General features: G+C 50.8%; 4 protein-coding genes across 6 annotated transcripts in view; 2 read left to right on the forward strand and 2 right to left on the reverse strand.

The window, feature by feature from the left end:
- Positions 1 to 16,258, forward strand: part of ITGAD (integrin subunit alpha D) — a 33,736-nt gene extending 17,478 nt beyond the window's left edge. For 2 of the 3 annotated variants that reach the window (XM_077986010.1, XM_077986011.1), the window contains 20 exons: positions 256 to 385; positions 650 to 792; positions 973 to 1,113; positions 1,202 to 1,414; positions 2,740 to 2,870; positions 2,992 to 3,149; positions 4,357 to 4,511; positions 4,763 to 4,894; positions 6,091 to 6,164; positions 6,400 to 6,541; positions 7,961 to 8,077; positions 8,187 to 8,266; positions 8,366 to 8,449; positions 12,830 to 12,908; positions 13,067 to 13,174; positions 13,286 to 13,363; positions 13,559 to 13,672; positions 13,816 to 13,917; positions 14,181 to 14,291; positions 15,762 to 16,258. In XM_077986010.1, coding sequence (XP_077842136.1) covers positions 256 to 385; positions 650 to 792; positions 973 to 1,113; positions 1,202 to 1,414; positions 2,740 to 2,870; positions 2,992 to 3,149; positions 4,357 to 4,511; positions 4,763 to 4,894; positions 6,091 to 6,164; positions 6,400 to 6,541; positions 7,961 to 8,077; positions 8,187 to 8,266; positions 8,366 to 8,449; positions 12,830 to 12,908; positions 13,067 to 13,174; positions 13,286 to 13,363; positions 13,559 to 13,672; positions 13,816 to 13,917; positions 14,181 to 14,291; positions 15,762 to 15,875 — 2,406 coding nt within the window. In that variant the 3' untranslated portion in view covers positions 15,876 to 16,258. The remainder of the gene's footprint in view (positions 1 to 255; positions 386 to 649; positions 793 to 972; positions 1,114 to 1,201; positions 1,415 to 2,739; positions 2,871 to 2,991; positions 3,150 to 4,356; positions 4,512 to 4,762; positions 4,895 to 6,090; positions 6,165 to 6,399; positions 6,542 to 7,960; positions 8,078 to 8,186; positions 8,267 to 8,365; positions 8,450 to 12,829; positions 12,909 to 13,066; positions 13,175 to 13,285; positions 13,364 to 13,558; positions 13,673 to 13,815; positions 13,918 to 14,180; positions 14,292 to 15,761) is intronic. The other variant, XM_077986012.1, reaches the window with a different exon arrangement.
- An 836-nt stretch (positions 16,259 to 17,094) lies between these two features.
- On the reverse strand, positions 17,095 to 17,724 carry COX6A2 (cytochrome c oxidase subunit 6A2). Its single transcript, NM_001194578.2, is given in 3 exon segments — positions 17,095 to 17,219; positions 17,362 to 17,498; positions 17,600 to 17,724. Coding segments are annotated over 3 exon segments (294 nt in total). The 5' UTR covers positions 17,673 to 17,724; the 3' UTR covers positions 17,095 to 17,135.
- A 1,611-nt stretch (positions 17,725 to 19,335) lies between these two features.
- ZNF843 (zinc finger protein 843) lies at positions 19,336 to 25,010 on the reverse strand. Its single transcript, XM_077986017.1, has 2 exons — positions 21,315 to 25,010; positions 19,336 to 19,786 (listed from the first exon to the last, which is right to left on the reverse strand). Exon 1 carries the CDS (start codon positions 24,046 to 24,048, stop codon positions 23,587 to 23,589), a length of 462 nt encoding a protein of 153 aa, XP_077842143.1. The 5' UTR covers positions 24,049 to 25,010; the 3' UTR covers positions 19,336 to 19,786; positions 21,315 to 23,586.
- On the forward strand, positions 24,630 to 27,068 carry LOC106994994 (uncharacterized). The gene is made up of 3 exons (XM_077986018.1): positions 24,630 to 25,034; positions 26,623 to 26,695; positions 26,866 to 27,068. Exons 1-2 carry the CDS (start codon positions 24,630 to 24,632, stop codon positions 26,650 to 26,652), a joined length of 435 nt encoding a protein of 144 aa, XP_077842144.1. The 3' UTR covers positions 26,653 to 26,695; positions 26,866 to 27,068.
- The last annotated feature ends 351 nt before the right edge of the window (positions 27,069 to 27,419 follow it).

A 27,419-nucleotide genomic window follows, 5' to 3' on the forward strand; every position in this document is an offset into this window, starting at 1 on the left:
TGGGTTTGGGGAAGCCTGGCACTGGGGCAGTAGACAGAGGGGCAGCGGTGAGCACAGCGGGGGCACACAGGGCGGTGAGTGAGAGGAGAGTGAGCTGGCGGAGCAGTGGCTGTGGGGACAGAGGCTGCTGGTGAGGGCTGGGAAGACAGAGAAGAAAGGCCTGGATGGCAAGTGATGCGGGCGGCAGGCGTGTCTCTGGGACATACTGTCTTCCTGCTCCCGCCTCTGCTCAGCCCTGGAATTCTTTCCTCCCAGGATGGCCTCGTCCTGGGGGCTGTGGGGAGCTTTAGCTGGTCTGGAGGTGCCTTCCTGTACCCCCCAAATATGAGCCCCACCTTCATCAACATGTCTCAGGAGAATGTGGACATGAGGGACTCTTACCTCGGTGAGAAATGGCCAGGGGTTGGGGACAGGTGGGAGATGCACTGCCTGGGATGGGGTCCAGGGTTCTGGGGAGGGGAGATGGGTGGGGGCTGTGCTGCCCAGGGTGGGGGTCCAGGGTTCTGCGGAGGGGAGAAGGGGGCTGCGCTGCCTGAGGTGGGGTCTAGGGTTCTGGGGAGGGGAGAAGGGGGCTGTGCTGCCCAGGGTGGGGTCCAGGGTTCTGGGTGGGGGGAATGGGGACCTTTGTGCTGAGGCCTGGGCCCCTCAGGTTACTCCACTGAGCTAGCCCTATGGAAGGGGGTGCAGAGCCTGGTCCTGGGGGCCCCCCGCTACCAGCACACCGGGAAGGCTGCCATCTTCACCCAGGTGTCCGGGCAGTGGAGGCTGAAGGCCGAAGTCACGGGGACGCAGGTTGGCTGTGACAGGAGCCAGAGGGGAAGATGAGGGTGGGGACCGTGGCTGGGGCCGGGGAGAGGATGGAGGGGCTTTGGGGGCCTTGGGGGAGGTCCTGGTACCTGAGGAGAGGTGGGACCTGCCCACAGGGCTGCCTCTGGCGGGGACAGGCAGCATGACCCAGGCTCTGCCCCCCAGATCGGCTCCTACTTTGGGGCCTCCCTCTGCTCCGTGGATGTGGACGGTGATGGCAACACTGACCTGATCCTCATCGGGGCCCCCCATTACTACGAGCAGACCCGAGGGGGCCAGGTGTCCGTGTGTCCCTTGCCCAGGGGGGTGAGTGGCTGATGGGACCTGGGCTGAGTGGGGTCCGGTGTGGGTGGAGGGGTCGCCTGGGTCGGGGTCTGACACTGCTTGTGTTCAGCAGAGGGTGCAGTGGCAGTGTGAAGCTGTTCTCTGTGGGGAGCAGGGCCACCCCTGGGGCCGCTTTGGGGCAGCCCTGACAGTGTTGGGGGACGTGAATGGGGACAAGCTGTCGGACGTGGCCATTGGGGCCCCGGGAGAGCAGGAGAACCGGGGTGCTGTCTACCTGTTTCACGGAGCCTCAGAATCCAGCATCAGCCCCTCCCACAGCCAGGTGAGGCCCCTGTGTTCAGCCTCTTCCAGTCCCAGCTCTTTCCCATGTCCTGAGTTCACTGAACGCAGCCTCCTGTCTCTGTCACCATTCCCTTCCTTGTTTCAGTGGTTCATCAGCTAAGCACACGTCATCTCTCTTCTCTCCTCTGTTCTGGAAAGCCTTCCATCTGTGTGGGCAGCTTAATGGTTAGGAGAGCAGGCTTTGAGGTCAGAGGTCAGTTCAAATCCCTGGCCTGGCCAGCCATCCTGAGCTGTGTGGCCTTAGGCAGGTGACTGACAGCCTCGGTCAGCCTTAGTTTCTTTCTATAAAATGCAGAAATGATAAAACCAACTCCTTAGTCTTCTTGTAGAAATAACAGAGAGTGCTAAGGCAATCACCACTGCACTCACTGAAGGTTCACGAGTGACCTGACCAGTGATGAATACACAAATATATTCTATGCCTATTATTATGCTCTTACTTCCTCACCAACCTTTACTCTCATGACGGGTCGGACCCAAAGAGCCCCCTTCTCTGTTTGGGGAGCCCAAGGTCCTCACCCTGTTTGCTTTCTGTCTTTTTTTTTTTTTTTTTTTGAGACAGTCTCACTCTGTCGCCCAGGCTGGAGTGCAGTGGCGTAATCTTGGCTCACTGCAACCTCTGCCTCCTGGGTTCAAGCAATTCTCCTGCCTCAGCCTCCCGAGTGGCTGAGATTACAGGTGTGGGCCACCATACCTGGCTAATTTTTGTATTTTTAGTAGAGATGGGGTTTCACCACGTTGGTCAGGCTGATCTGCTCGCCTCAGCCTCCCGAAGTGCTGGGATTACAAGCGTGAGCCACCCGGCCTATTTGCTTTCAATTTCTATCCCCACATCCACATCTCTCCTTTCCAATTTCTCTCTTCAGATCCTCTTTCACCACAATCTCTTTTCCAAATCTCTCTTCTCAAACTTTTCACATCGCCTCCCTTTGACTTCCGCCTCTCCCATCTCTCTGGCCAGCGGGTCGCTGGAAAGATGAGCAAATGGAAGCACAGAAAGATTGAGTCCTTGCCCACGGCCTCGTGGTTCATACGTGGAGGAGTCAGAACTGGAACTAGAGACTGATTGAATGAATGACACTTGGGTCACCAGGACACCCTTCTGATCTCCACTCCTATATCTGTTTCTTAGCAATCATCTCCCGACTCCTACCTTCTCTTTTCAGGCTCTTCTTGGTGACATCTGTTCACAACTCACCCCTTCTCTCCCTTTCCCACGGTCCTACCTCCATATTCCCCTTGTTACTTATTTCCAACTTCTTCCCCCACCTTCCAGCCTGATTCACACTTTTCTCTTCTGGCCAGCGGATCGCCGGCTCCCAACTCTCCCCCAGGCTGCAGTATTTTGGGCAGGCGCTGAGCGGGGGTCAGGACCTCACCCAGGACGGACTGATGGACCTGGCTGTGGGGGCCCGGGGCCAGGTGCTCCTGCTCAGGTAGCAACTCCCCAACATCCTGCCCTCCCGTGCTGTGTCTGATTCACTGGTGCTGGCCCCCCCTGCCTTGTTATCTTCCCAGAGGCCAGTGTTCTGTCCTCCCCACTACCCTGCCCCTCAGGAGTCTGCCAGTGCTGAAAGTGGGGGTGACCATGAGATTCAGCCCCGGAGAGGTGGCCAAGTCTGTGTACTGGTGCTGGGAAGAGGGGCCCAGTGCCCTGGAAGCTGGGGACGCCACCATCTGTCTCACCATCCAGAAAAGCTCACTGGACCAACTAGGTGTGTTTCCCCCATAAAGGTGCCCCGGCCCCTCATCCCATTAGGGGCCCCAATGCCATCCTGAGGATGGGATGGGCCCAGGAACCAATCTCACCTCCACATCCACTCAACACCTGTGCCAGAAACCTGGCTCATTCTCTCCTCTCTTCCTCACACCTGGGCCTGTGGGTTCTGTCTCCAGGGTTAACCTGAAGTCCACCCAGTTTTCTCCTGAGCCCCAGCCGCTGCCTTCCCCCAGCCCCTGATTCCCTTCCACCTACACCAAAGTCATGACATGAAGCAGTTACCATATCCCTTCTTGTACCCTCCCACCCATTTTCCACCGAGGAACTAGAGTCGACTGGTCCTAAAATGTAAATCTGGGCTCCTCACTCCCCTGAGTAACCCCCGCTTGCATTTACAAAGACCCCAGTCCTTCCCTCCAATGCCCTCTCTGACTTGGCCTCCTGGCCTCTCTGGCCTCACGGCATCCCACTCTTCCTTACTAGGCACGCTTTTTGCAAATGCGCCAGCTTCGCTCTCCCTTCCAGTCTTAGGCCCTGTCTCCACGGTCCCAGACGTTCTCCCCACTCCTCACCTGGTTCCTGCTCATTCTCTGGGTGGCTGCTTAGCCATGGTCCATCTGGGATGGCAGCCTGGCCAGGTCCAGCGAGCATGCTATCCTTAGAACCACAGGAGAGCCTCCCCTTGCACTGATCACGCTGTGACATCACGGCCCATGTGCTTGGTTTCTCTCTTAGATTGTGAGCTTCGTGAGAGTGGGGCCATATCCATCTAGCTAGCTAATCTATCATCTATCTACCAAATCTATCATCTATCTATTATCTATTAATCTAATCTATCACCTATCTAATCTATCATCTATCTACCCATCTATCACCTATTATCTATCATCTATCTATCTGATCTATCACCTATCTAATCTCTCATCTACCAAATCTATCATCTATTATCTATCATCTATCACCTGTTTAATCTATCATCTATCTATTATCTAGCCATCCATCCATCCATCCATCCATCCATCCATCCATCCATCCATCATCCATCTGTCCATTTATCTTCTCCACATGTATCCCCAGCACGTGGTACAGTTCATGGCCTGTAAAAGTGTCCGGCAAACACGTATTGTATGAACAAATAAATGAAAACAGAGCATTCTAGGTTATTTCTGCCTTTTCATTTTCCACTCTGCCCTGCACTTCAGGTGACGTCCAAAGCTCTGTCAGGTTTGATCTGGCACTGGACCCAGGACGTCTGACTTCTCGTGCCATTTTCGATGAAACCAAGAACCCGACTTTGACTCGAAGAAAAACCCTGGGACTGGGGGTTCACTGTGAAACCCTGAAGCTGCTTTTGAAAGTGAGGACTTCGGGTTCTGAGAAGGGGGAGGGAGGAGGAGCCCAAGGGTGGCTTGGAGCACCCCCGTTCTCTGCTGAGCGAGGTGGGAAGGGTTAGGATGTTGGGGCTGGAGAGAGGAAAGCTGGGGCAGGAGAACCTGGCTCCACCTCTTGGAGGGGCACTGTCAGGGCAGTGGGGAGTGGATGCAGTGCAGGAGGACTTGTGGTGGAGCGCAGAGGACTGCAGGTTCTTGAAAGCCTGTTCTCCCTCAGGATTGTGTGGAGGACGTGCTGAGCCCCATCATTCTGCACCTCAACTTCTCGCTGGTGAGAGAGCCCATCTCCTCCCCACAGAACCTGCGCCCTGTGCTGGCCATGGGCTCACAAGACCTCTTCACTGCTTCTGTGAGTTTTCCAATGAAGTCCCAGGGATGTCCTGACTTCATCTTGTCTCCATGCACTTAAGAATCCACTGTAGCTCCCAATCACCCAACCACATCCAGCCCAGAAACCTGACTCCAGTCTCTCCCCTCCTCCTCACACCCAGGCCTGTGGGTTCTGTCTCCAGGACTGACCTGAAGTCCACCCCATTCTCCTCCTGGTCCCAGCTGCTGCTTCCCCCAGCCCCTCGATTCTCTCCTCCCTACACCAGAGTCAACACAAAGTGGTTCCCATATCTATTCCTGTACCCTCCCACCCATTTTCCATAGAGGAGCTAGAGTCAACTGGCCCTAAAATGCAAATCTAGGCTTTTCAATCCCCTGCGTAATCCCCCTTGCATTTACAAAGACCCCGGTCCTTCCCTCTGATGTCCTCTCTGACTTGGCCTCCTGGCCTCTCTGGCTTCACAGCATCCCACTCCCCCTTACTAGGCATGCTTTTGGTAAATGCACCAGCCTTGCTCTCCCTTCTGGTCTTAGGCCCTGCTTCCACCTCACATCCCAGGCGGTTCCCACTTTTCCCTAGCACAGTGTCTCTTGTTCATTCCCATATCCCTCCCAAGTTTCCTCATTCCTACCTCTGTGCCTTTGTTCCTTTCTCGCCCCTCATTTGGAAAACACTGCCTTCTGCCTTCTCTTCCCCTCTCCCCACGAAGCTCCAGCCTCACCTCCCTCTCTTCTGAAGGCCACACTCAGCAGCTGCCGCTCCTTCTCTGGTCCCTGTTACGCCAAGGTGGTGCCACAGCAGGTATCACACAGCTGTTATAACCATCTGCATCTACATTTGAGGCTGTCTTGGGACTGTAGTTTCCTTGAGCATAGGAACCATGTTGAATTTGCCTGTCGTTTCCACCTTCCCTCAGCCCTCACCCAACCCAGAACCTGCACAATTATTGGCACTTAATAATGTTTGTGGAATAATTGTTCCAGGATAAGCTGGATGTGACTCAACTGAACTTTCTGTCCCTTGAAGCCAAGGATCTTGTCCTATCTTTCTTTTATATGCCAACCTCCAAACCGCACCTGCGCCCCTTGTTGGTGTCCAGCAAAGTGCTGGGGGCAGTGGCTTAGTAATGCTCAATGTTGGTGGGTGCTTCTAAGGAGGGTCTTGGAGAAAGACTAAGACGTCAGATGGGAACAGAATGTACTGTTTTGCTGCAGCTCCCCTTTGAGAAGAACTGTGGGCAAGATGGCCTCTGTGAAGGGGACCTGGGTGTCACCCTCAGCTTCTCAGGGTGAGCTGTAACTCCTTTCATATCCAGACACTCGGGCTTCCGAGTCCCCCATCCTCCTGGGATGCTTGCGCTGCTCTCTGGCTCTCTTTCTAACAAAAGTGATGTTGACTGGGATGTTATTGGCCCAGAGTTTCCAGGGCTGCCCTGCCTTTCCCAGTTCCCGTCTATTTCCAGTGGAGTCCCACTCCCAGCCTTTCCGTTCAGTGGAGTTCCACTCCCAGTCCTTTCCCTTCAGCCTGAAGATCCTGACCGTGGGGAGCTCCCTGGAGCTCAATGTGATTGTGACTGTGTGGAATGCGGGCGAGGATTCCTATGGAACTGTGGTCAGCCTCTACTATCCAGCAGGGCTGTCCCACCGACGGGTGTTGGGAGCCCAGGTAACAACTGCTGTAGGCTCTAGTGGGAGGGGGCCTCTCCCCTGCCCTGTAGCCCTGGGAGTTACAGAGTGTTCTTCAAAATTCTTCTGTGATGATATGTACTCTCTCTCTCTCTCTCTGTCTGTCTCTCTCTCACACACACACACAGAGAGAATGAGAAAGTGCATAAAGCATATATACAGTTTAATGAATAATATTAAACAAACCATAGAGTTAACATCCAGGTCAAGAAATAAATCGCTGCTAGTATCCCCAGAACCCCCTCCCCGTGCACCTTTCCCTATCACAGCTCCATCCTCTCCCCAAAGGTCATCACTATTCTGACTTTGTGGTCATCACTTCCTTGTATTTCTCCCTCTCTCCCTCCGTCCCTCCCTTCCTCCCTCTCTTGTTTTTTTTTTTTTGTTGTTGTTTTTTGTTTTTTTTTGAGAAGGAGTCTTACTCTGTCACCCAGGCTGGAGTGCAGTGGCACAACCACCACTCACTGCTGCAGCCTAGACCTGCTGGGCTCAAGCAATTCTCCCACCTCCGCCTTCTGAGTAGCTGGGACTACAGGTGCATACCACTACGCCCAGCTAATTTTTCATTTATTTACTTTTTATTTTTATTTCTTTTAGAGACAGGGTCTCACCATGCTGCCCAGGCTGGTCTCAAACTGCTGGGCTCAAGCAGTCCTCCCGCCTCAGCCTCCCAAAGTTCTGAGATTACAGGCGTGAGCCACCGCACCTGACCATGTTTTTTCTGTGTGTGGGCTTGTTTAAGAAACACTTCCAGGTTATGAAAATAGCCCCCTATATTATCTTCCAAAAGCTTCATGGTTTTGCTTTTTCACATTTAAGTCTTTAATTCAGTTGGAATTTATTTTAATTTATGGAGTGGGGTAGGGATCCAATTTATTTTTCTTCTTTCTTCTTTCTCCTCTTCTTCCTCTTGTTCTTTCTTTACTTTACTTTTTTTTGTTTGTTTGTTTGGGTCCATTTTCCTGGCATTGATGGAAATTGATTGAAAAGTCTGTCCTTGGCTGGGTGAGGTGGCTCACACCCGTAATTCCAGCACTTTGGGAGGCCAAGGCTGGTGGATCACCTGAGGTCAGGAGTTTGAGACCAGCCTGGCCAACATGGTGAAACCCCATCTCTACTAAAAATACAAAAATATTAGCCAGGCATGGCAGCAGGCACCTGTAATCCCAACTACTTGAGAGGCTGAGGCAGGAGAATTGCTTGAACCTGGGAGGTGGAGGTTGCAGTGGACCATGCACTCCATTGCACTCCAGCCTGGGTGACAAGAGTGAGAATCCGTCTCAAAAAAAAAAAAGAAAACTCTGTCCTTTTCCCTACTGCTCTGCAGTGTCACCATTGCTGTGTATCAAGCCCACACATGCATGCGGGTAACTTTTTAAAATTCATTCTCCTCTCCTAGAAGCAGCCCCATCAGCGTGCCCTGCGCCTGGCATGTGAGACAGTGCCCACTGAGGACGAGGGCCTGAGGAGCAGCCGCTGCAGCATCAACCACCCCATCTTCCATGAGGGCTCTAACGTCAGTGCTTCCCCCGAAATCCCCATCACTGTCCTCCTTTGTCCCAATCCGTCCCTCACTCCACCATGCCCTTCCTTTTATCCCCATTCTTTCCTTCTCCTTCCCTCAGGGCACCTTCATAGTCACATTCGATGTCTCCCACAAGGCCACCCTGGGAGACAGGATGCTTATGAGGGCCAGTGCAAGCAGGTGGGTGCAGGCCAGGGTGCCCCCACCCTCCATCTCATGCCCCGGCTAGAGACCCCTCTCCTGGATTCCTTCCCATTGGTCCCCCCTTTCTTTCTCTAGCGAGAACAATAAGGCTTCAAGCAGCAAGGCCACCTTCCAGCTGGAGCTCCCGGTGAAGTACGCAGTCCACACTGTGATCAGCAGGTGCCCAGTCCCTGGCCCTCCCCGTGGACCTCTGGCCTTCCTCTACGCCTGGTACTCCCTCTGAGTCCCAGCTTGCTCTTCCAATGATGCACATCTAAGCTCTCCTGTTTTGGGATGCCTTTGTGGGTGAACAGCCATATATAATAACGTTTATGCTGCATAAACATGTTTCTGGGCTGGACGTGGTAGCTCACGCCTGTAATCCCAGCACTTTGGGAGGCTGAGGCAGGTGGTTCAACTGAGGTCAGGAGTTCGAGACCAGTTTGGCCATCACGGTGAAACTCCATCTCTACTAAAAATACATAATTAATTAGTTGGGCGTGGTGGCGCGTGCCTGTAATTCCAGCTACTCCGGAGACTGAGGCAGGAGAATCACTTGAATCCGGGTGGCGGAGGTTGCAGTGAGCAGAGATCATGCCACTGCACTCCAGCCTGGGTGACAGAGTGAGCCTTGGTAAAAAAAAAAAAAAAAAAAAAAAAAAAAATTAGCTGGACATAGTGGCGCATGCCTGTAATCCCAGCTACTCAGGAGGCTGAGGCCAGAGAATCTCTTGAACCCGGCAGGTGGAGGTTGCAGTGAGCTGAGATCACGCCACTGCACTCCAGCCTGGGCAACAGAGCAAGATTCTGTCTCAAAAAAAAAAAAAAAAAAAAAAAAAAGGTGTTTTTGTCAACAATGGACCCACATTTACTATGGATGGTCTCCTAAAATTATAATGGAGTTGAAAAATCTCCTAGGTATGCCATAACAGTTGTAACATTGTAGTGCAACTCGTTGCCTTTTTATGTCTAGATACACAAATACTTTCCATTGTGTTACAACTGCCTACAATATCCAGTACAGTAACATGCTGCACAGGTTTGTAGCCCAGGAGCAATAGGCTACACCATATCACCTAGCTGTGCAGTAGGCTCTACCATCTAGGTTTCCGTAAGTGTAACCTATGATGTTTGCACAAGGATGAAATTGCCTAAGGCTAGGCGCAGTGGCTCAAACCTGTAATCCCAGCACTTTGGGAAGCTGAGGCAGGTGGATCACCTGAGGTCAGGAGTTCAAGACCAACCTAGCCAACATGGTGAAACCTTGTCTCTACTAAAAATGCAAACATTAGCCCAGTGCAGTGGCACATGCCTGTAATCCCAGCTACTGGGGAGGCTGAGGCAAAAGAATCGCTTGAACTTGGGAGGCAGAGATTGCAGTAAGCTGAGATCGTGCCGCTGCACTCCAGCTCGGGGGTAACACAGGAAGACTGTGTCTCAAAAAAAAAAAAAAAAAGAAAAGAAAAGAAAAGAAAAAGAAAAAGAAAAAGAAATTGCCTTACGATTAATTTCTCGGAATGTATCCTTGGTGTATTTGTACCCTAATAATATATACCATAGCTCTTGCTGCTTCTCTCAAACCGACTTGCTGGTGGGACACACACACTTTGCCACGGCTGTGCCTTTCTTTTCCCCCTCTGCCTCCAAAAGGAAGGCTTCCTTTTTTAACATGAAACACATCCTGTCCTTTGTATTAAATGTGAATGTGCTGAAGCAAAGCTGCTAGATGGAGATCAAGACTTTTCTGAGCACCCTGAATTGGGGAGCTTGTGCCCAACAGGATATGGTCTGTCACCACACAGCAGAAAGGAAAGGTCGAGTTTCTATAAAACTCAGAGTGGGGCAGAGGTGTGAGAAACTGTTGGGAAGGTCTCTAAGAGCCCGGCTGAGGCAGCGCAGGAAGGGCAAGTGTAGGGCTGAAGGCAAGAGGGCATTTCAGGTGGGTACAGGCGCAGAGGCAGGCCAGACTGGACGCAGAGCAAGGCATCCCACACACTGGGCTGAAAGCCTATAACATTGCTGTGGGACAGAGTTTGCTGCTATTGCTTTTTTTTTTTTTTTTTTTTTTTTGAGACAGTCTCGCTCTGTCACCCAGGCTGGAGTTCATTGGTGCAATCTGGGCTCACCACAACCTCCACCTCCCAGGTTCAAGCGATTCTCCTGCCTCAGCCTCCCAAGTAGCTGGGATTACAGGCATGCACCACCACGCCTGGCTAATTTTGTATTTTTAGTAGAGACAGGGTTTCTCCACATTGGTCAGGCTGGTCTCGAACTCCCGACCTCAGGTGATCTGCCCGCCATGGCCTCCCAAAGTGCTGGGATTACAGGTGTGAGCCACCACACCTGGCTGCTGTTGCTTCTGATGTATTAAGTTGTTAGGGGAAGGAACGAGGGAGATCAAGCAGTGTCATTGTCTTTTCAAGTCACACGTACGTTTCCTTTTCTATCCACAGGGAAATACTTACAATAAGAGCTTACAGTTATATGTACCCATGTCAGGCATCGTTGTACGTTGCTGTTGTTTTAAGGTGGTTTTCTTGCATCATCTTAAGTACTTTATATGTATTTACATTTATTTAATCCTCACAATAATTATATTGTTAACCCGATTTTCATCAACAAAGACATCAATAAGTGAAATACTTTGTTCCTGTCAATCTCCAAGTGAGCAGCAGAACCAGGAATCAGACCCAGACAGTTTGGCTGCAGAGCCCATGCCTATGCCGTATATGGCATGCCTCTCCAAGCACTGGGGAAAGCTGAGTGGTTTACTTCGATCTGAAAACAGGCTTAGGCTGCACATGGTGGCTCATGCCTGTAATTCCAGCACTTTAGGAGGCCGAGTGCTGGGATTACGGGCATGGATGGGAGGATGGCTTGAACCCAGGAGTTCAAGACCAGCCTGGGCAACATACCGAGACTCCATCTCTACCCCAAAAAAATTTAAAATGAAAATAAAATAAAATTTTAAAAATGAAAAGAGGCTTAGAACTAGATTTTAAGGTGAGAAAACAGAAGCACAGAGAGAAGGGTTTCGGGTGGGAGGCACAGAGGAAAACCGGCATACTTAGGGAAAAATAAACCCCTAAGATTTATGGAGGACTCCCTGTGTGCTGGGCACTACCAAGCCCTGGTCACAACTCTACTACAGGGAGGTGCTATGGTTCGCATCCCCATTTTAAAGAGTGAAAAGCTACAGGTTCCAGAGACGTGAAGCGGCTTGCCTCAGTGACTCAGGTAGGAAGTGGTCGACCTGAGATGTGAACCCAGGCAGTTTGACACTGGAGTCCGTGTTTTTAGTCATCAGGCTGATGGGGGGTGGACTGCTGGAGCCGTTTCTGTGCGGCTGGTCTGGCTGCTGCGTGCGAGGTGCAGGCCCCTCTGCTGCTCTGCTTACTTTTGCTTTTTGTTTGTTTGTTTTGAGACAGGGTCTCACTCTGTTGCCCAGGCTGGAGGGGAGTGGTGTGAACGTAGCTCACTGCAGCCTCGACCTCCCAGGCTCAAGCAATCCTCCTGCTTCAGCCTCCTGAGTAGCTGGGACCACAGGCGTGTGCCACCACGTGCAGCTAATGTTTGTATTTTTTTTTTTTTTGCAGAAATGAGGTCTCTCTATGTTGCCCAGGCCAGTCTTGAACTCCTGAGCTCAAGCGATCCTCCTGCCTTAGCCTCTCTAAGTGTTGGGATTACAGGCGTGAGCCACCTCGCCTGGCCAGCTTGCTCCTTATTACTAAAACCAGGGAGTATGGCTTAACTTGAACCCCCAGTGCCAACCACACAGCCTGTGTTTGCTGAAGGAAGTCTGGGTGGAAAGACCCCACCTGCCTTCTGGAACACTGATGTCCCTTTCATAGGCTTGTGCACAGGCACCATCTTCCTTCACGTTTACTCACCTGCCCCAGGACAGCCGAATCTGTTTTCTTCATTCCCACCATGAAGGGGCCCTCACTCCATGTCTTCCTGAGTGATCCAGCTCTCCTTCCTAGAGTCCCCTTAGGCTAACTTGTTCTGCTGCAATCTCTGTAAGCATTACCAGAGGCCAACCACTACCTATTAGAGAAAGCAATGCAAACGCCTTTGCCCCATGTAGGAGAGGTGAGGTTTAAGTTGGGTTTTTAAGTGTAAATTTCCAAAATGGGAGATAGTAAGAACATTCCAAGGAGAAGAGCTTGAGCAAACTCATGAGACTATGAAAGAGCCAGAGGTGTACAGGGCAGAGCTAGTGGATCTGGGTGATGGGGGCAAGGGACATCGGAGGGAGGGGAGCTGAAGCCGAGGCAGCAAAGGTTATGTGGGACCATCTTTTATTTGTTTATTTTGAATAGGGACGGGGTCTCACTATGTTGCCCCAGCTGGTCTGGAACTCCTGGGCTCAAGCGATCCTCCTGCCCCAGACTCCCAAAGTTCTGGGATAACAGGCATGAGCCACTGCACCCAGCCAAATAATGTCCATTATTATTTCCCTGAGAAATGTGCCTGGCCAAACAGAGCTCTCTGCAGTAGGACAGGGCACAACTGGGGACAGTTTCAGGGCTGTTTTTCACCCACAGGCTCTCTCTCCAGACAGGAAGAATCCACCAAGTACTTCAACTTTACAACCTCTGATGAGAAGAAAATGAAAGAGGCTGAGCATCGATACCGCGTGAGAGTCTAGGGAGTATCCCTGTCTGCCTTCCACAGTGTGGATAAAGTTGGAAGTTGGCGGAGAAGATGGAGAGGAGCTTGGGGTAGGGCCAGGAGGGAAGTGGCATTTGGGAGGCTCCAGAGACCACAATAGCACTCTGCCTTGATTTCCTGCAGGTGAATAACCTCAGCCAGCGAGATCTGTCCATCAGCATTAACTTCTGGGTTCCTGTCCTGCTGAACGGGGTGGCCGTGTGGGATGTGGTCGTGGAGGCCCCATCCCAGGTATCTGCCTGCCTCTCCTCTTTCTTCAGACTGGCATCCCACAGCACGGCACTGCCTCTTACCAGGGACATGTTGCTCATTCTGTGGCTAACTGCTTCTCTCTCTCCCCAGAGTCTCCCCTGTGTATCAGAGAGAAAACCTCCCCAGCATTCTGACTTCCTGACCCAGATTTCAAGAAGTCCTGTGGTGGTAAGAAAGTCCCTGAACCCCCACCGCAAGATCAGCCCCCACCAGGGATACCGAGAAATGTACCGCTAGGCCGCAGAGTTCCGTGCATGTCCTGTAACTGTTCATCTGTTCCCCACCCCAAACCTGACCATATTTTTACCTATGGTTCCTTCCTCAGTGAAGAACCCCTCAGCTTCACCCCTCTTCTGTCCCCAGGACTGCTCCATTGCTGGCTGCCTGCGGTTCCGCTGTGACATCCCCTCCTTCAGCGTCCAGGAGGAGCTGGATTTCACCCTGAAGGGCAACCTCAGTTTCGGCTGGGTCCGCCAGGTGTGTGAGGGCAGTGGCAGAGCACCTGCCCCGGACTCAGGCAGGACCTGGCATGTCTGTGCCCATCTGCAAGCCAGGGCATCCCTGGAGCTCTAAGCCTCCACCAGAGCCAGTTCCACAGGCTTCCCCCAACCCCTTTGCAGACATCGCAGAAGAAGGTGTCGGTTGTGAGTGTGGCTGAAATTACGTTCGACACATCCGTGTACTCCCAGCTTCCAGGACAGGAGGCATTTATGAGAACTCAGGTAGAGACCATGTTGGGGGCAGCGACCAGGCTGGAAAGAGGGCCCCTAGGGCTACATCCGCGGTGCTGGGTGGGGGTTTGCAAGCCTTGGGGGAGGAGGGTGAAGGTCTCTGGGCAAGACAGCTGTCTCTCAGGGCACGGGTGCTGCTGCGTCTCAACCCTTAGAGCAGAGCCTCAGGGAGGAGGGGAGGGAGTTAAAGGTTGGGGAACCTGGGAGGCATCCGGGATGGCAGGAGGCCAGACGCTCTCTGATCTCCGAATCAGATGGAGATGGTGCTAGAAGAATACGAGGTCTACAACGCCATTCCCATCATCATGGGCAGCTCTGTGGGGGCTCTGCTACTGCTGGCGCTCATCACAGCCACACTGTACAAGGCAAGTGTTTTATCCCACTCTTTTTTTTTTTTTTTTTTGAGACAGAGTTTTCACTCTTGTTGCCCAGGCTGGAGTGCAATGGTGTGATCTTGGCTCACTGCAATCTCCACCTCCCGGGTTCAAGTGATTCTCCTGCCTCAGCCTCCCGAGTAGCTGGGATTACAGGTGGCCTGCACCATGCCTGGCTAGTTTTTTGTATTTTTAGTAGAGATGCAGTTTCACCATGTTGGCCAGGCTGGTCTCAAACTCCTGACCTCAGGTGATCCGCCTGCCTCGGCCTCCCAAAGTTCTGGGATTACAGGCGTGAGTCACCACATCCGGCCTTATCCCACTCTTGACACCACCAGCATCCAACCCAAGCCCTTCTACAGACTGGGTGGTATAGTGAGAACTCAGACTGTGGAGGCAGGCAGGCCTGGACACACATTTTGGTTCTATCATGTACTCACTGTTTAATGTTAGGCAAGTTGCTCCACCTCTCTGAGCGTGTTTCTCTCTCTCTCTTTTTTTTTTCTTCTTTTTTCTTTTGAGGTGGAGTCTCACTCAGTTGCCCAGACTGGAGTGCAGTGGCACAGTCTCAGTTCACTGCAACCTCCACCCCCCAGGTTCAAAAGATTCTCATGCCTCAGCTTCCCAAGTAGCTAGGACTATAGGCACACGCCACCACACCTGGCTAATTTTTGTATTTTTAGTAGAGACAGGGTTTCACCATGTTGGCCAGATTGGTCTTGAACTCCTGACCTCATGTGATCTGCCCACCTCGGCCTCCCCAAGTGCCGGGTTTACAGGTGTGAGCCACTGTGCCCCGCCGTTTCTCATTTTTGAAATGATAATAATGCTTATATCACAGAGTGGCTGAAGTGAGAGAGAAATGAGATCAGGGCATGTGCACAGATCTGCCCTGGATCTATGCTGTCCCGCCACGGGTTGTGTGTGTACCCACTGTGCTTGGGGCCAGCAGATGCTCAATATATGATAGCTGTTGTTCACATAAAGGTTCTCGCACACAAATGTAAGTTAGCTTAGTTGTTGCCTTCTCTCCTCTCTCAGCTTCTTCTTATTCCCAATTTTCTTCCCTGCCCTCTTACCCAGATTTTCTTTCTTTCTTTTTTTTCTTTTTCTTTTCTTTTTTTCTCTTCTCCTTTCTTCTTCTTTTATATGGAGCCTTGCTCTGTCGCCCAGGCTGGAGTGCAGTGGCATGATCTCGGCTCACTGCAACCTCCGTTTCCCGGGTTCAAGCGATTCTCTTGCCTCAGCCTCCTGAGTACCTGGGATTATAGGCGCACCACCATGCCCAGCTAATTTTTGTATTTTTAGTAGAGACAGGGTTTCACCAGGTTGGCCAGGCTGGTCTCCAGCTCCTGACCTCAAGTGACCCACCTTCCTCAGCTTCCCAAAGTGCTGGGAATTAGAGGTGTGAGCCACCGCACCCGGCCTTACCCAGCTTTTCTCACTTATTTCCCCTGATAGCTTGGCTTCTTCAAACGCCACTACAAGGAAATGCTGGAGGACAAGCTTGAAGAAACTGCCACATTCAGCGGGGAAGGTTTCAGCTGTGGGTCCCCAAATGTGCCTTTGTCCTAATAATCCACTTTCCTGTTTATCTCTACCCCCGTGGGCTGGTCTTGCTTGCAACCATAAATCAACTTACATGGAAACAACTTCTGCATAGATCTGCACTGGCCTGAGCAACCTACCAGATGCTAAGCACCTTCCGAGAGAGGTAGAGATTGTAATATTTTTGCATATCTGTCCACCTTTTTTAGTGATGACCCACTTTTTACAGAAACAGGCATGGTGCCAGCATAAATTTTCACGTGCATAAGAATTGTCACACGAAACGAGGATGTTTATAGCACACTTTCCTTGCATGGAAGAGCTATAACCCAGGGACCTGAGTGCCTCTCTGGCAATAGTTGGGGGAACCTGTTTGTGGGCATTGACAAAGTTTTCTCACTTTCTATGGTGATGGGAGCCTGAGGTCATCTTTTCTTGATGGGGCTGAGAGGCGTCTCAGGGGAGAGTCAAAGAGTGTGTGTGTGTGTGCGTGCGCATGCACGTGCACGCAGGATGCATTGGCCGTGGGTTTCTGCACACACTTCAGGTTCCTCCGTAATGGTAAGTGGGCAGGCTGTCCTAGGAGGTGAAGAAATGTCCAGAGCTCATCTGAACTCCTGTCCCCCTTGCATGGGGTATTCAGAAGCCAGGAAAGCCAGGCTTGGAGCATGTGATTTCCCAAATAGAAGACCCATTAAGAAAGATTATAGAGAATGACCAAAAGATTCCAAATCCAGCATTAGGTCCCGAGGCCTCACACACAGGACTGTGGAGCCTCCGTCTGAAATCCAGATAGCTGGGGTTCACAGACACCAGCGGCTCAGGTGTCAGGCAAGAAGTGGGACTTCAGGATCTGCAGCCCTGGGCTCCCAGGGGGGCTCTGCAAGCTGCCTGAACTTCGACAAGTCATTTAATTCCCGAGAATCTCAGGTCCTCCTCTGGAGAAGGGGAACTAAAATTATACCCTACTCCCAGCGTTACTGTGAGGATTCAGTGTATGAGGAAGCCCATTACAGCCTACAGCCCTAATTTTTAATAGGTGTGCGTGAGACAGAGGCCTCATTATTACGAGGTGAGAGTGAGCTGGGATCGCCTACCTGTGCGTGGAGGAGGCTTCCTCAAGCACCCCAGTATCAGCCATGTGGGAAAAGCACGTGGAGCGCCCACCGCGCAAGGCGCATGCACGGAGCAGGCGCCTCCGGGTGCACTCCCAGTGGCCCCGCCCTCCCCATAGAGCCTCAGACACGAAGCTTCACACCTTTATTGCGCCCGGGGGCGTCCGGGGCCTCAGGGGTGTTCGTAGCCAGTGGGCAGAGGGTTGACGTGGCTGTTGTGGAACAGAGTGTGGTTACCGTCCCCCCAGGGGAAGGGCTGTGGAGAGAGCGGAGGAGGGAGAGCGCGTGAGCGCCGTGAGTCCGGAGTCCGCGCCTCCCCCGCCACGCGCCCCACGCTCCCCACGCTCCCCATGCACCCCGCAGCACCCCCGGGCCGCCCGCGCGCCCGTCCCGCGTACCTTGGTGCGGATGCGGAGGTGCTGGTAGGAATGGAACTCGGGGCGCGGGCGGTGGCCTGAGTGGAGATAGGAGTTGAAGGTGCAGAGGGCCACGCTGGGCAGCGCCAGCACGAAGGAGAGCAGGCGCCAGGTGCGAGCTGCGGATGGAGAGGGGTGAGCGCGCAGGGCCTGGGGCGGCGGGCCCGGGAACAAGTGGGCAGGGTAGGGGATCCCCGGGATCCGCCCGCTCCCCATTCACCTGCTGACCCTTCGTGGCCTCCTTTGGCAGCGCTGGCCAAGCCCCGGGTCAGGGGCCTCAGAGGCAGAGCCATGGCGGTACGGGGAGCGGGGAACCAGCGCTGTCCTCGCTCCCTTTACCGTGGCCTGGGGTCCCCTCCCCTCTCTGGGCCAATCACCTGTTGAGTCTGGAGCACGAGCGGCTATTTTTAGAGGTTTCTATATTTACAATGGGTCCTGACTAGCTTGAGATCGTCTCCAGACAGCTGTTGTCCTGTGCCTCTTATTTTGGCAAAGGGGCATTTAAAGTACAATATGCCATTCTTTTTATATAGTTGCAGGGAAACTATTTTGTTCCCTATTCTATGCCTAGTGGCTGGCACACGGTTGGGCTTTAATAAATATTTGTAGAATGAATTAAGTGTCTTTTTGAGTCTGTTTTTTCAGCTGTAAAATGTATAATTCGTACCTGAAAAGATTTTTTAAATAATGGAGGCGGGGGGATGTCACTATATTGTCCAAGCTGGTATCTTAGCTGTTGTGTCCAGACGTATCTCAGCTGTTGGTGGTGAAGGAGGTGAAGGCATGACTCAGGGTCAGTTTCTTCCTGGAATGCTGCATACTGTGACCACACTTTCTAAAGCAAAGACTGATTACAACATGTGATCTACTAAGTATAAATGTTTATGGGGGGCCTAGGGACAGTGTATTTGAAATTGGAATTGTCCTGGAAAAACTGTCCTGGTGTGGAACTCTTGAGCTCAGGTGATCCTCCCGCAGTGCTGGGATTACAGGCATGAGCCACCGCACCCTGCCCTTACATGATTTTTATGAAGTTTATGTAAGGTAGGAATGTGTCAACCTGGATTTTGTCAGGTAACAGTAGTTCAGTGTATGTATTAGTCACAGTTCTTTGCAAAGAACAGAACTCACTCTCACTAGTTTTAAAAGATAGGTAATTGAGAATCTTAGGTAGCTCACTATGTCTGGTATAGCCAGAGAGGCCTACAGTCTCCACAGTCAGAAACAAGTCATGTCTGGTATAGCCAGAGAGGCCTACAGTCTCCACAGTCAGAAACAAGTCATTCCATTGGCCAGCTGCAGTGACACCCCCACAGCTCACACTGCTGGAGCCTGGATGCCAAAAGCTTCATTAAGGCTGCCCTGGAAAGCCAGAATCTTCCAGTCTCATCCCCTCTTGAAAACGGATTATTCATGTAACCTGTATCCTGGGTCGCTCTTTTCTGAAAAAGAATTATGTGATTGCACCAACTGGCAACCCCTAGGTGCCCCAGCTGCAGGAGGGGTTGGGAAACTGAGCTCTGGATTCTGCCTTAGGGAGGCAGGAATTGTAGGGAAAATCTCCAGGTCTAGGATGAGTATTCAAAAGGTTCCAGGCAGCCACAAGCCTGACAGGTGTCTACTGCAAAGTGCATTATTTCAATCTGAAAAATACGACTGCTTGGAGAAAGAAAGCCTACACAGGGCCGGTGTGAACCCTTTATCAAAGCAGGTCACGAGAAAGCCACAAGACCAGGCAGGGATGACATCTGCCTGTTCTGTCCTCAGCACCCGGCATGGGCCTTGGCATGAAGTAGGTGTTCTAAAAATATGTATGTAATGAATGCTTGAACCTTGTTACTTTGGTTAACCCTACAGCAATGCCTTTTCAGAATTACAATCCAATAGGAAGCTTCCAGCTTTCATCAAGGGCTGATGTACTAATATGAACTTAATATATAAAAGAAAAATGAATTATATAGACATATAATCTGAATTTAATATACAAAAGAAAAACGAGGAAGGTACACTTTCAAGAAGGGGCTCTATACCAGTTTCTTGTTGGTAATAAACCGAAGAGTAGGTTCCACCCAACTTTAGCTGCTGCTGCTACTTTTTTGAAAAATAACCTCCTTGAGCAGTCAAATGTTATACAATGTTACAAAAATTATTCCTGAGCTCTCACTGAGCTATAACAGAATTCTTCCTACAGTTGTTTTCCCAACTGGACTTTGGCATTGTTGCAGAGAAGATGGGGCCCTATTCCAGTTAAAGATACCTGGCATCTCCCTCTACACATAGCGCCCTCCCTACATATATAAGATAATGGCTCCTGGAGAAAACAGATATGAAGACAGGTATTTTTACTTGAAAAAGTTCTAGAGGCCGGGCATGATGGCCCACGCTTGTAATCCCAGCACTTTGGGAGGCCGAGGCGGGCGGATCACTTGAGGTCAAGACTTCAAGACCTGCCTGGCCAACATGGTGAAACCCTGTCTCTACTAAAAATACAAAAATTAGCTGGGTGTGGTGACGTGTGCCTGTAGTCCCAGCTACTCGGGAGGCTGAGCAGGAGAATTGCATGATCTAAGGAGGTGGAGGTTGCAGTGCACCAAGATTGTGCCACTGCACTTCAGCCTGGGTGACAGAGTAAGACTGTCTCAAAAAAAAAAAAAGGAAGGAAGGAAGGAAGAAAAGGTTCTGGCCCCTCAGAGTTTTGGTGGTTGTTGCCAAACAATTCCCTGGGAATTCCCATCCCTTTGTTCTCAGCTTGGGAGCTCCTATGGAGAGGTTTTCTTGCTGAGACATTGAGAATGCCCTGAGGAGGGCCACTCCTGTCCTGGGCTGCTCAGGTAGTCTGTGCTTTTCTGGGCCTGTCACCATCTTACCTGCCTCTCTAGAAGGTGTGCATAGCTGTCTCTTCCAGGCTGTGCACTCACCATTGTTTTTGTAAGTTCTCACTCACACAGTTCATTAACCTGGCTGCTGCCAACACTTTCAGTTTCTAGAGGTTTAATTTTTCCTCCACTTTAGGCAGAGGGAAGAACAAACTCACCAGGTGCTAAATCAACCCCGGAGGGCAGCATCTCAGCCTCTTTTCAGACATATCTCAGCTGTTGGTGGTGAAGGAGGTGAAGGCATGACTCAGGGTCAGTTTCTCTTGTGCCCTCTTCCTGGAATGCTGCATACTGTGACCACACTTTCTAAAGCAAAGACTGATTACAACATGTGATCTACTAAGTATAAATGTTTATGGGGGCCCTAGGGACAGCGTATTTGAAATTGAAATTGTCCTGGAAAAACAACTGTATGGTGATACAGGACATGGGTTAGCTAGAATGAACAGGTAGGGAGAGTTGGAGCTCAGACAGCATTGGGGTGGGGTCCAGTGGCAACAGGGGCATAGACGCTAAATAAACAGGGCTCTGAGCTCCCTCTGCACTTGGGAGGGGCCAGCAGCTATGTAATAGTGGATGTCTACTGTTTTGTGTCATATGACCAATATATCTATGCCTTTGTTTCTGATACTGAGACACACCCTCCTGCCCACCTTATTCTCAGTTCACAGTTCAAGTGGGATGAACTCCCTCCTCTAGCTCCAAGAAGGGCCACATGATCCAGGCCTACCCAATCAGAGCATTCTATTCTCCAGGCCACAGTGATTGTTTGTTTGTTTGTTTGTTTGTTTTTTGAGACAGAGTCTCACTCTGTCCGCCAAGCTGGAGTGCAGTGGTGCAGTCTTGGCTCACTGCAACCCCTGCTACCTATGTTCAAGTGATTATTCTGCCTCAGCCAGCCTCCTGAGTTGCTGGGATTACAGGTGCACACCACCATGCTTGGCTACTTTTTTGTATTTTTAGTAGAGATGGGGTTTCACCATGTTGGCCAGGCTGGTCTTGAACTTCTGACCTCAAGTGATCTGCCTGCCTCGGCCTCCCAAAGTGCTAGTACTACAGGCGTGAGCCACCCGAAAAAAGAGCCCACATTGCCAAGACAATTCTAAGTCAAAAGAACAAAACTGAAGGCATCATGCTACCTGACTTCAAACTATACTACAAGGCGACAGTAACCAAAACAGCATGGTACTGGTACCAAAACAGAGATATAGACCAATGGAACAGAACAGAGCCTTCAGAAATAATACCACGTATCTACAACCATCTGATCTTTGACAAACCTGACAAAAACAAGAAATGGGGAAAGGATTCCCTATTTAATAAATGGTGCTGGGAAAACTGGCTAGCCATATGTAGAAAGCTGAAACTGGATCCCTTCCTTACACCTTATATAAAAATTAATTCAAGATGGATTAGAGACCTAAATATTAGACCTAAAACCATAAAAACCCTAGAAGAAAACCTAGGCAATACCATTCAGGACATAGGCATGGGCAAGGACTTCATGTCTAAAACACCAAAAGAAATGGCAACAAAAGCCAAAATTGACAAATGGGATCTCATTAAACTAAAGAGTTTCTGCACAGTAAAAGAAACTACGATCAGAGTGAACAGGCAACCTACAGAATGGGAGAAAATTTTTGCAATCTACTCATCTGACAAAGGGCTAATATCCAGAACCTACAAAGAACTCAAACAAATTTACAAGAAAAAAACAACCCCATCAAAAAGTGGGTGAAGGATATGAACAGACACTTCTCAAAAGAAGACATTTATGCAGCCAACAGACACATGAAAAAAAGCTCATCACTACTCGCCATGAGAGAAATGCAAATCAAAACCACAATGAGATACCATCTCACACCAGTTAGAATGGCAATCGTTAAAAAGTCAGGAAACAACAGGTGCTGGAGAGGATGTGGAGAAATAGGAACACTTGTTACACTGTTGGTGGGACCATGAACTAGTTCAACCATTGTGGAAGACAGTGTGGCGATTCCTCAAGGATCTAGAACTAGAATTACCATTTCACCCAGCCATCCCATTACTGGGTATATACCCAAAGGATTATAAATCATGCTGCTATAAAGACACATGCACACGTATGTTTATTGCAGTGCTATTCACAATAGCAAAGACTTGGAACCAACCCAAATGTCCATCAATGATAGACTGGATTAAGAAAATGGGGCACATATACACCATGGAATACTATGCAGCCATAAAAAAAGATGAGTTCATGTCCTTTGTGGGGACATGGATGAAGCTGGAAACCATCATTCTCAGCAAACTATCACAAGAACAGAAAACCAAACACTGCATGTTCTCACTCATAGGTGGGAATTGAACAATGAGAACACTTGGACACAGGAAGGAGAACATCACACACCGGGGCCTGTTGTGGGGTGGGGGATGGGGGAAGGATAGCATTAGGAGATATACCTAATGTAAATGACAAGTTAATGGGTGCAGCACACCAACATTGCACATGTATACATATGTAACAAACCTGCACGTTGTGCACATGTACCCTAGAACTTAAAAGTATAATAAAAAAATAAAAATAAATATTAATCACTAATATTAAGATAACACAATATTATTCTTGTCCACACCAAGAATATACCTTGTATATTATTATTACTTCACTAGTATACCTTTGCCTACTACCTACCTAAATCCTTTTGTTATTTTAGTTATTTTAGAGAGACAGGGTCTCACTCTGTCGTCCATGCTGGGGTGCAGTGGCCTGATCATAGCTCACTGCAGCCTTGAATTCTCTGACTCAAGCAATCCTTCAGCCTCACCCTCCTGAGTAGCACGGGCTACAGGCCAGTGGCACCACACCAGCTCGTTTTATTTTTATTTCACAGAGACACAGTCTCGCTATGCTGCCCAGGTTGGTCTCAAATTCTTTGGGCTCACGTGATCCTCCCACCTCGGTCTCCTAAAGTGCTGGGATTACAGGCGTGAGTCACCGCCCGCAGCCTCACCTGCCTAAATCTCTTAATGCACAAGGGAAAGGAGCGAGAATTCAGGGGAATACAAAAAAAACAAACATACAAAATAGCCCCCAGCACTTCTGAGAAAGATCTGCGGTACAGAAAAGCCGTCCTGAGCGGGTCTGTGTGGAGGGAGGGGACTGCATCTCAGATCCACAGTCCACCCGGGGCTGCAGCACGCTAGTTCTACAGTGTTGGGCCAGGTTGGACTTCCGGCTGGAGGCCTTCCACACCGGAAACACTGGTAGGGCTCCTCTCCAGTGTGGGTTTGAGGGCGGCGGAAGAGCTTGGCACTGTCGCCGAAGCCTGGCTCCGGCCTGGCAGAGCGGTCAGGCCGCTCTGTGCTGCGAGGCCTCCCGGGCTGGCTCAGGGTAGCCTGGGGCCTGAACCGTCTCCCGCGAGTCCCGTCCCGCACTCGCACAGCTTCTGGGCCCCTTCGCCCCCTCCTGCTGAGCTGCCGGCTGGGCGGTTGGCGGAACCTGGGCAACTTCCAGGCCTCCCGGAGGCACTGCAGGCACTGCGGGCAGGGAACGGCCGCTACCGGGGTGCACGCGCTGGGGCTTGGCCAGGTGCACGTGCTGGGCAGCCGCGGCCGCCCTCCGCACACAGGTGTGGCTTTTCGGCGGAGTGGGTCTCCCTGCGCTGGACCGAGGAGGAACTCTGGGTGCAACAGAGGCAAGGCTGCTCCCCGACGTGGGTGTGCCGGTGCGGGAGAAGCTTCCCGCACCCGGAGCAGGAAAAAACTGGCGGACACGGCTGCCCCCAGTTCCCCACCGACGGCGGATTCGCATCTGGGCTTTGCAGGGGATCTGGAAGGGGTGAGTGGAGGAGGGCTGAGGGCGGGCTGCTCCATGCTGGGGAACGTGGGCGATGAGTGAAGGAGACCAGATGGGGCGCGAGGAGGAATCTGGGGAAGGCTGGGTGGAACCAGAGGCTGGAGACTGAGTGGGGGGACAGGATAAAGGAAAGGAAGTCGAGGCAGGAGTGTGGATGGGGGCAGATGTTGAAGGAAGGACCCGGGGCTCCCACAAGGCCGGAGCCCGGAGGTGCTGCCCGGGGCGACTGAGCTGGGTGCGAGGCTGACGCTCTCCACGATTCCACGCCTGCAGGGCTTCTCCCCTGGGTGCGGGAGGACACGCTGGGAGAGGGAGGTCTTCTCACTGACGCTGTCACCGCAACTGCAGCAGCAGAAGAGACGCTCTCCTGTGTGAATTCACTGGTGGCGGATCAGCTTCCACCGGTCCCCCAAAACTTGCTGGCCCTGGGGACAGACGCAGGGCTTTGGCCGAGCCAGCAGCAGAGCTGGCCGCTAAGCCCTTGCTGCACTCCCCACAGACGAATGGCTTCTCCTGAGTAGACTCGCTGGTGCTTGATGAAGTTGGAGCGGACACAGCAGGTCTTGCCGCACTGGGGACAGCGACAAGGCCTCTCGCCAGTCGCTGCGGACCCACCGGTGCTGGAGGAGGGATGCACTCTGAGTAAAACCTCTCCCGCAGGCCCCGCACTTGCAGGGCTGACGGCCCAGGTGAATCTGACGGCGCTGCAGCAGGTCGGAGCTCTGGCTGAAACGCTTTCCACAGTCAGAGCAGGGGGAAGGCTTCTCGCGAGCACCGCTTCGGAGATGACCGCTCAGGGAGTAACTGCGCGGGAGGCTCTTGCCGCACTCGGCGCCGCTGTGGGGCCTCTGCCGGACTCAGGCTTCCGGTGGCCAGTAGCTCACAGTCTGGGAGCAGCACCCAGCCCCAGGCCTCAAAGGCTGTCTGGAGAGTTCTCTAATGTAAGACTCTGGGCAATGTCATCTGAAGGTGTTTCCTGAGGCTCTCAGGCATGTCCCTGGGTGTTACCCTCACTAAGTCCGTCCTCTTGGATAAGCTGGTCCTCACTGTTGTGCCCAGTTCCTGCGGAAGGAAAGATTTCAGATCCTGGAACCATCATTCTCTCCACAGGGAGAGAAAACCACAGAAGAATTTTACTACAAACTGCAAAGGAGACTAAGGAGACTGCTTTCCGAATCCTATAATCAATGCTTCTTTATTATTATTTTACTTTTTCCTTTTTTTTTTTTTTTTTTTTTTTTAAAGACAGGGTCTGTCTTTGTTGCCCAGTATGGAATGCAGTGGTACAATCTCGGCTCACTGCAACCTCTGCCTCCCCAGCTCAAGTGATCCTCCCACCTCAGCCTCCCAAGTAGCTGGGACTATAGGTGCACACCAGGTTTTTTTTTTTTTTTTTTTTTTTGGTAGAAGCCGGTTTTTATAATGTTGCCCAAGCTGTTCTCCAACTCCTGGGCTCAAGAGATTGGCCTGCCTAGGCCACCCAAAATGCTGGGATTACAAGCGTGAGCTACCATGCCCGGCCTCCTATAATCAATGTTTTTTTTTTTTTTTTTTTCCCAAGAGGGAGTCTTGCTCTGTCACCCAGGCTGGAGTGAAGTGGTGCTATCTATCTTGGCTCGCTGCAACCTCCACCTTCTGGGTTCAAGCGATTCTCCTGCCTCAGCCTCCCCAGTAGCTGGGATTATAGGTGCCTGCCACCATGCCTGGCTAATTTTTTTTTTTGGTTTTTTAGTAGAGACGGGATTTCACCATGTTGGTCAGGTTGGTCTCAAACTCCTGACCTCGTGATCTGCCCACCTTGGCCTCCCAAAGTGCTGGGATTACAGGCGTGAGACACTGCACATGGCCAATCAATCCTTCTTAATAGTAAGATTTATTTTAAAATTTGGATTGTGGTTATAAGACTTTTAGTAGTCTTGGATATTACCATCTTTATCCTGAATGAAAGTGTAGCAAGAGGCTGGGCACAGTGGTTCACGCCTATAATCCCAGCACTTTGGGAGGCTGAGGCCAGAGGATCCCTTGAGCCCAGGAGACCAGCCTGGGCAACAAAGCAAGACCCTGTCTGTATTAAAATTACAAAAGTGTGGTAAGGATCATTTTCTCATTAACCTTGAACATCCAAACACAAACCATCAAAAAGAATCAACTTCAGAAAGCCATTATTGCTTTACTGGTTACGGTGATTAAAAGAAGGAGGCCCCTCGGGTCACAAAGATAATTAACTGATTTGTCACTAACCATATTGAAACTCTTTTTTAAAAAGGGTATAGATAACTTTGTAATTTACAATTTTAACAATCAAATTAGCCAAGAGTAGAGTTTGCAATAGGACTAGAAAATACTCCAGTGGCTCATATATAAGTGGGTTAATTTTATCTATTTTTAGGCCTACTAGGTCTATCAGTCTGGATTTTCCATTACTTGGAAATGGGGGCTGGGGAACAGATGCTTCTGGCCACTCTGAGCCCTGGCTTGATCCTTGGGACTCATCTCTCTCTCTCTCCCTGTTTGTGTGTCACCTCACAGCGGATACCTGGCTCTTATCTCAGGACCTGACCTCCCACTGAGCTCCAAGCCTGCAAAGCATGCTGCCACCCAGGTATTTCCCCCTTAACATCCTGCCATCACTTCAGATGTAACACCCCTATGCCAAAAAATCACTGACTCCTAATTTCACTTGTGTCGGTGGCACCAGTTTCATTCTCTTGGACACCTAAGCTTAAAAACGGTGGAACTTCTTTTGAATCATCCCTCTCCTTCCTTCCCTAGAAGTGAGCTACCATCAGTCACCCGGGAAATGCAAATTAAAACCACAGTGAGTGCCCTTATGCACCCACTAAAATCAAGCAGACCGATGATGCTAATTGTTGCTGAGGATATGGAGTCTCACACGTTTGCTGGGGAAATGTAAAATGGCCTGGGCACTTTGTAAACCAGTTTCGGTTAACAGTAAATTAAATGTACACTTACCACATGACTCAATAATTCTACTCTTAGGATTTACCCAAGGAAAATAAAAACGTATGTCCACACAAAGACTTTTTCACAAATGTGCATATCAGCTTTATTCATAATAGGCATAAGCTAGAAACATCCAAATGTCCATCAATGGGTGGAAGAATAAACAAAGTGTGGTTTACCCATGTAACAGAATACTAGCAACAAAGAGGAGCTGCTGTTACCTGCAAGCAATGGATGAATCTCAAAATTATGTTAAACCAGAGAAGCCAGACACAAGAGAATGCATAATATATGATTCAATTTCTGTGAAATTCTATTTCTACAAAAAGCGAAACTTATTAATAGGGGCAGAAAGTAGACCA

The sequence above is a fragment of the Macaca mulatta genome, chromosome 20 (genome assembly GCF_049350105.2).
Source record: "Macaca mulatta isolate MMU2019108-1 chromosome 20, T2T-MMU8v2.0, whole genome shotgun sequence".
NCBI lineage: Eukaryota > Metazoa > Chordata > Mammalia > Primates > Cercopithecidae > Macaca > Macaca mulatta.

Excerpts from the sequence above, each read along its gene's own strand:
- ZNF843 (XM_077986017.1), bottom strand. The coding sequence starts at position 24,048 with ATGCGAATCCGCCGTCGGTGGGGAACTGGGGGCAGCCGTGTCCGCCAG.
- LOC106994994 (XM_077986018.1), top strand. The coding sequence starts at position 24,630 with ATGAAGTTGGAGCGGACACAGCAGGTCTTGCCGCACTGGGGACAGCGA. Across the intron at positions 25,035-26,622 it reads TGTCTGGAGAGTTCTCTAAT|CGGATACCTGGCTCTTATCT; the intron begins GTAAGACTCTGG and ends GTCACCTCACAG.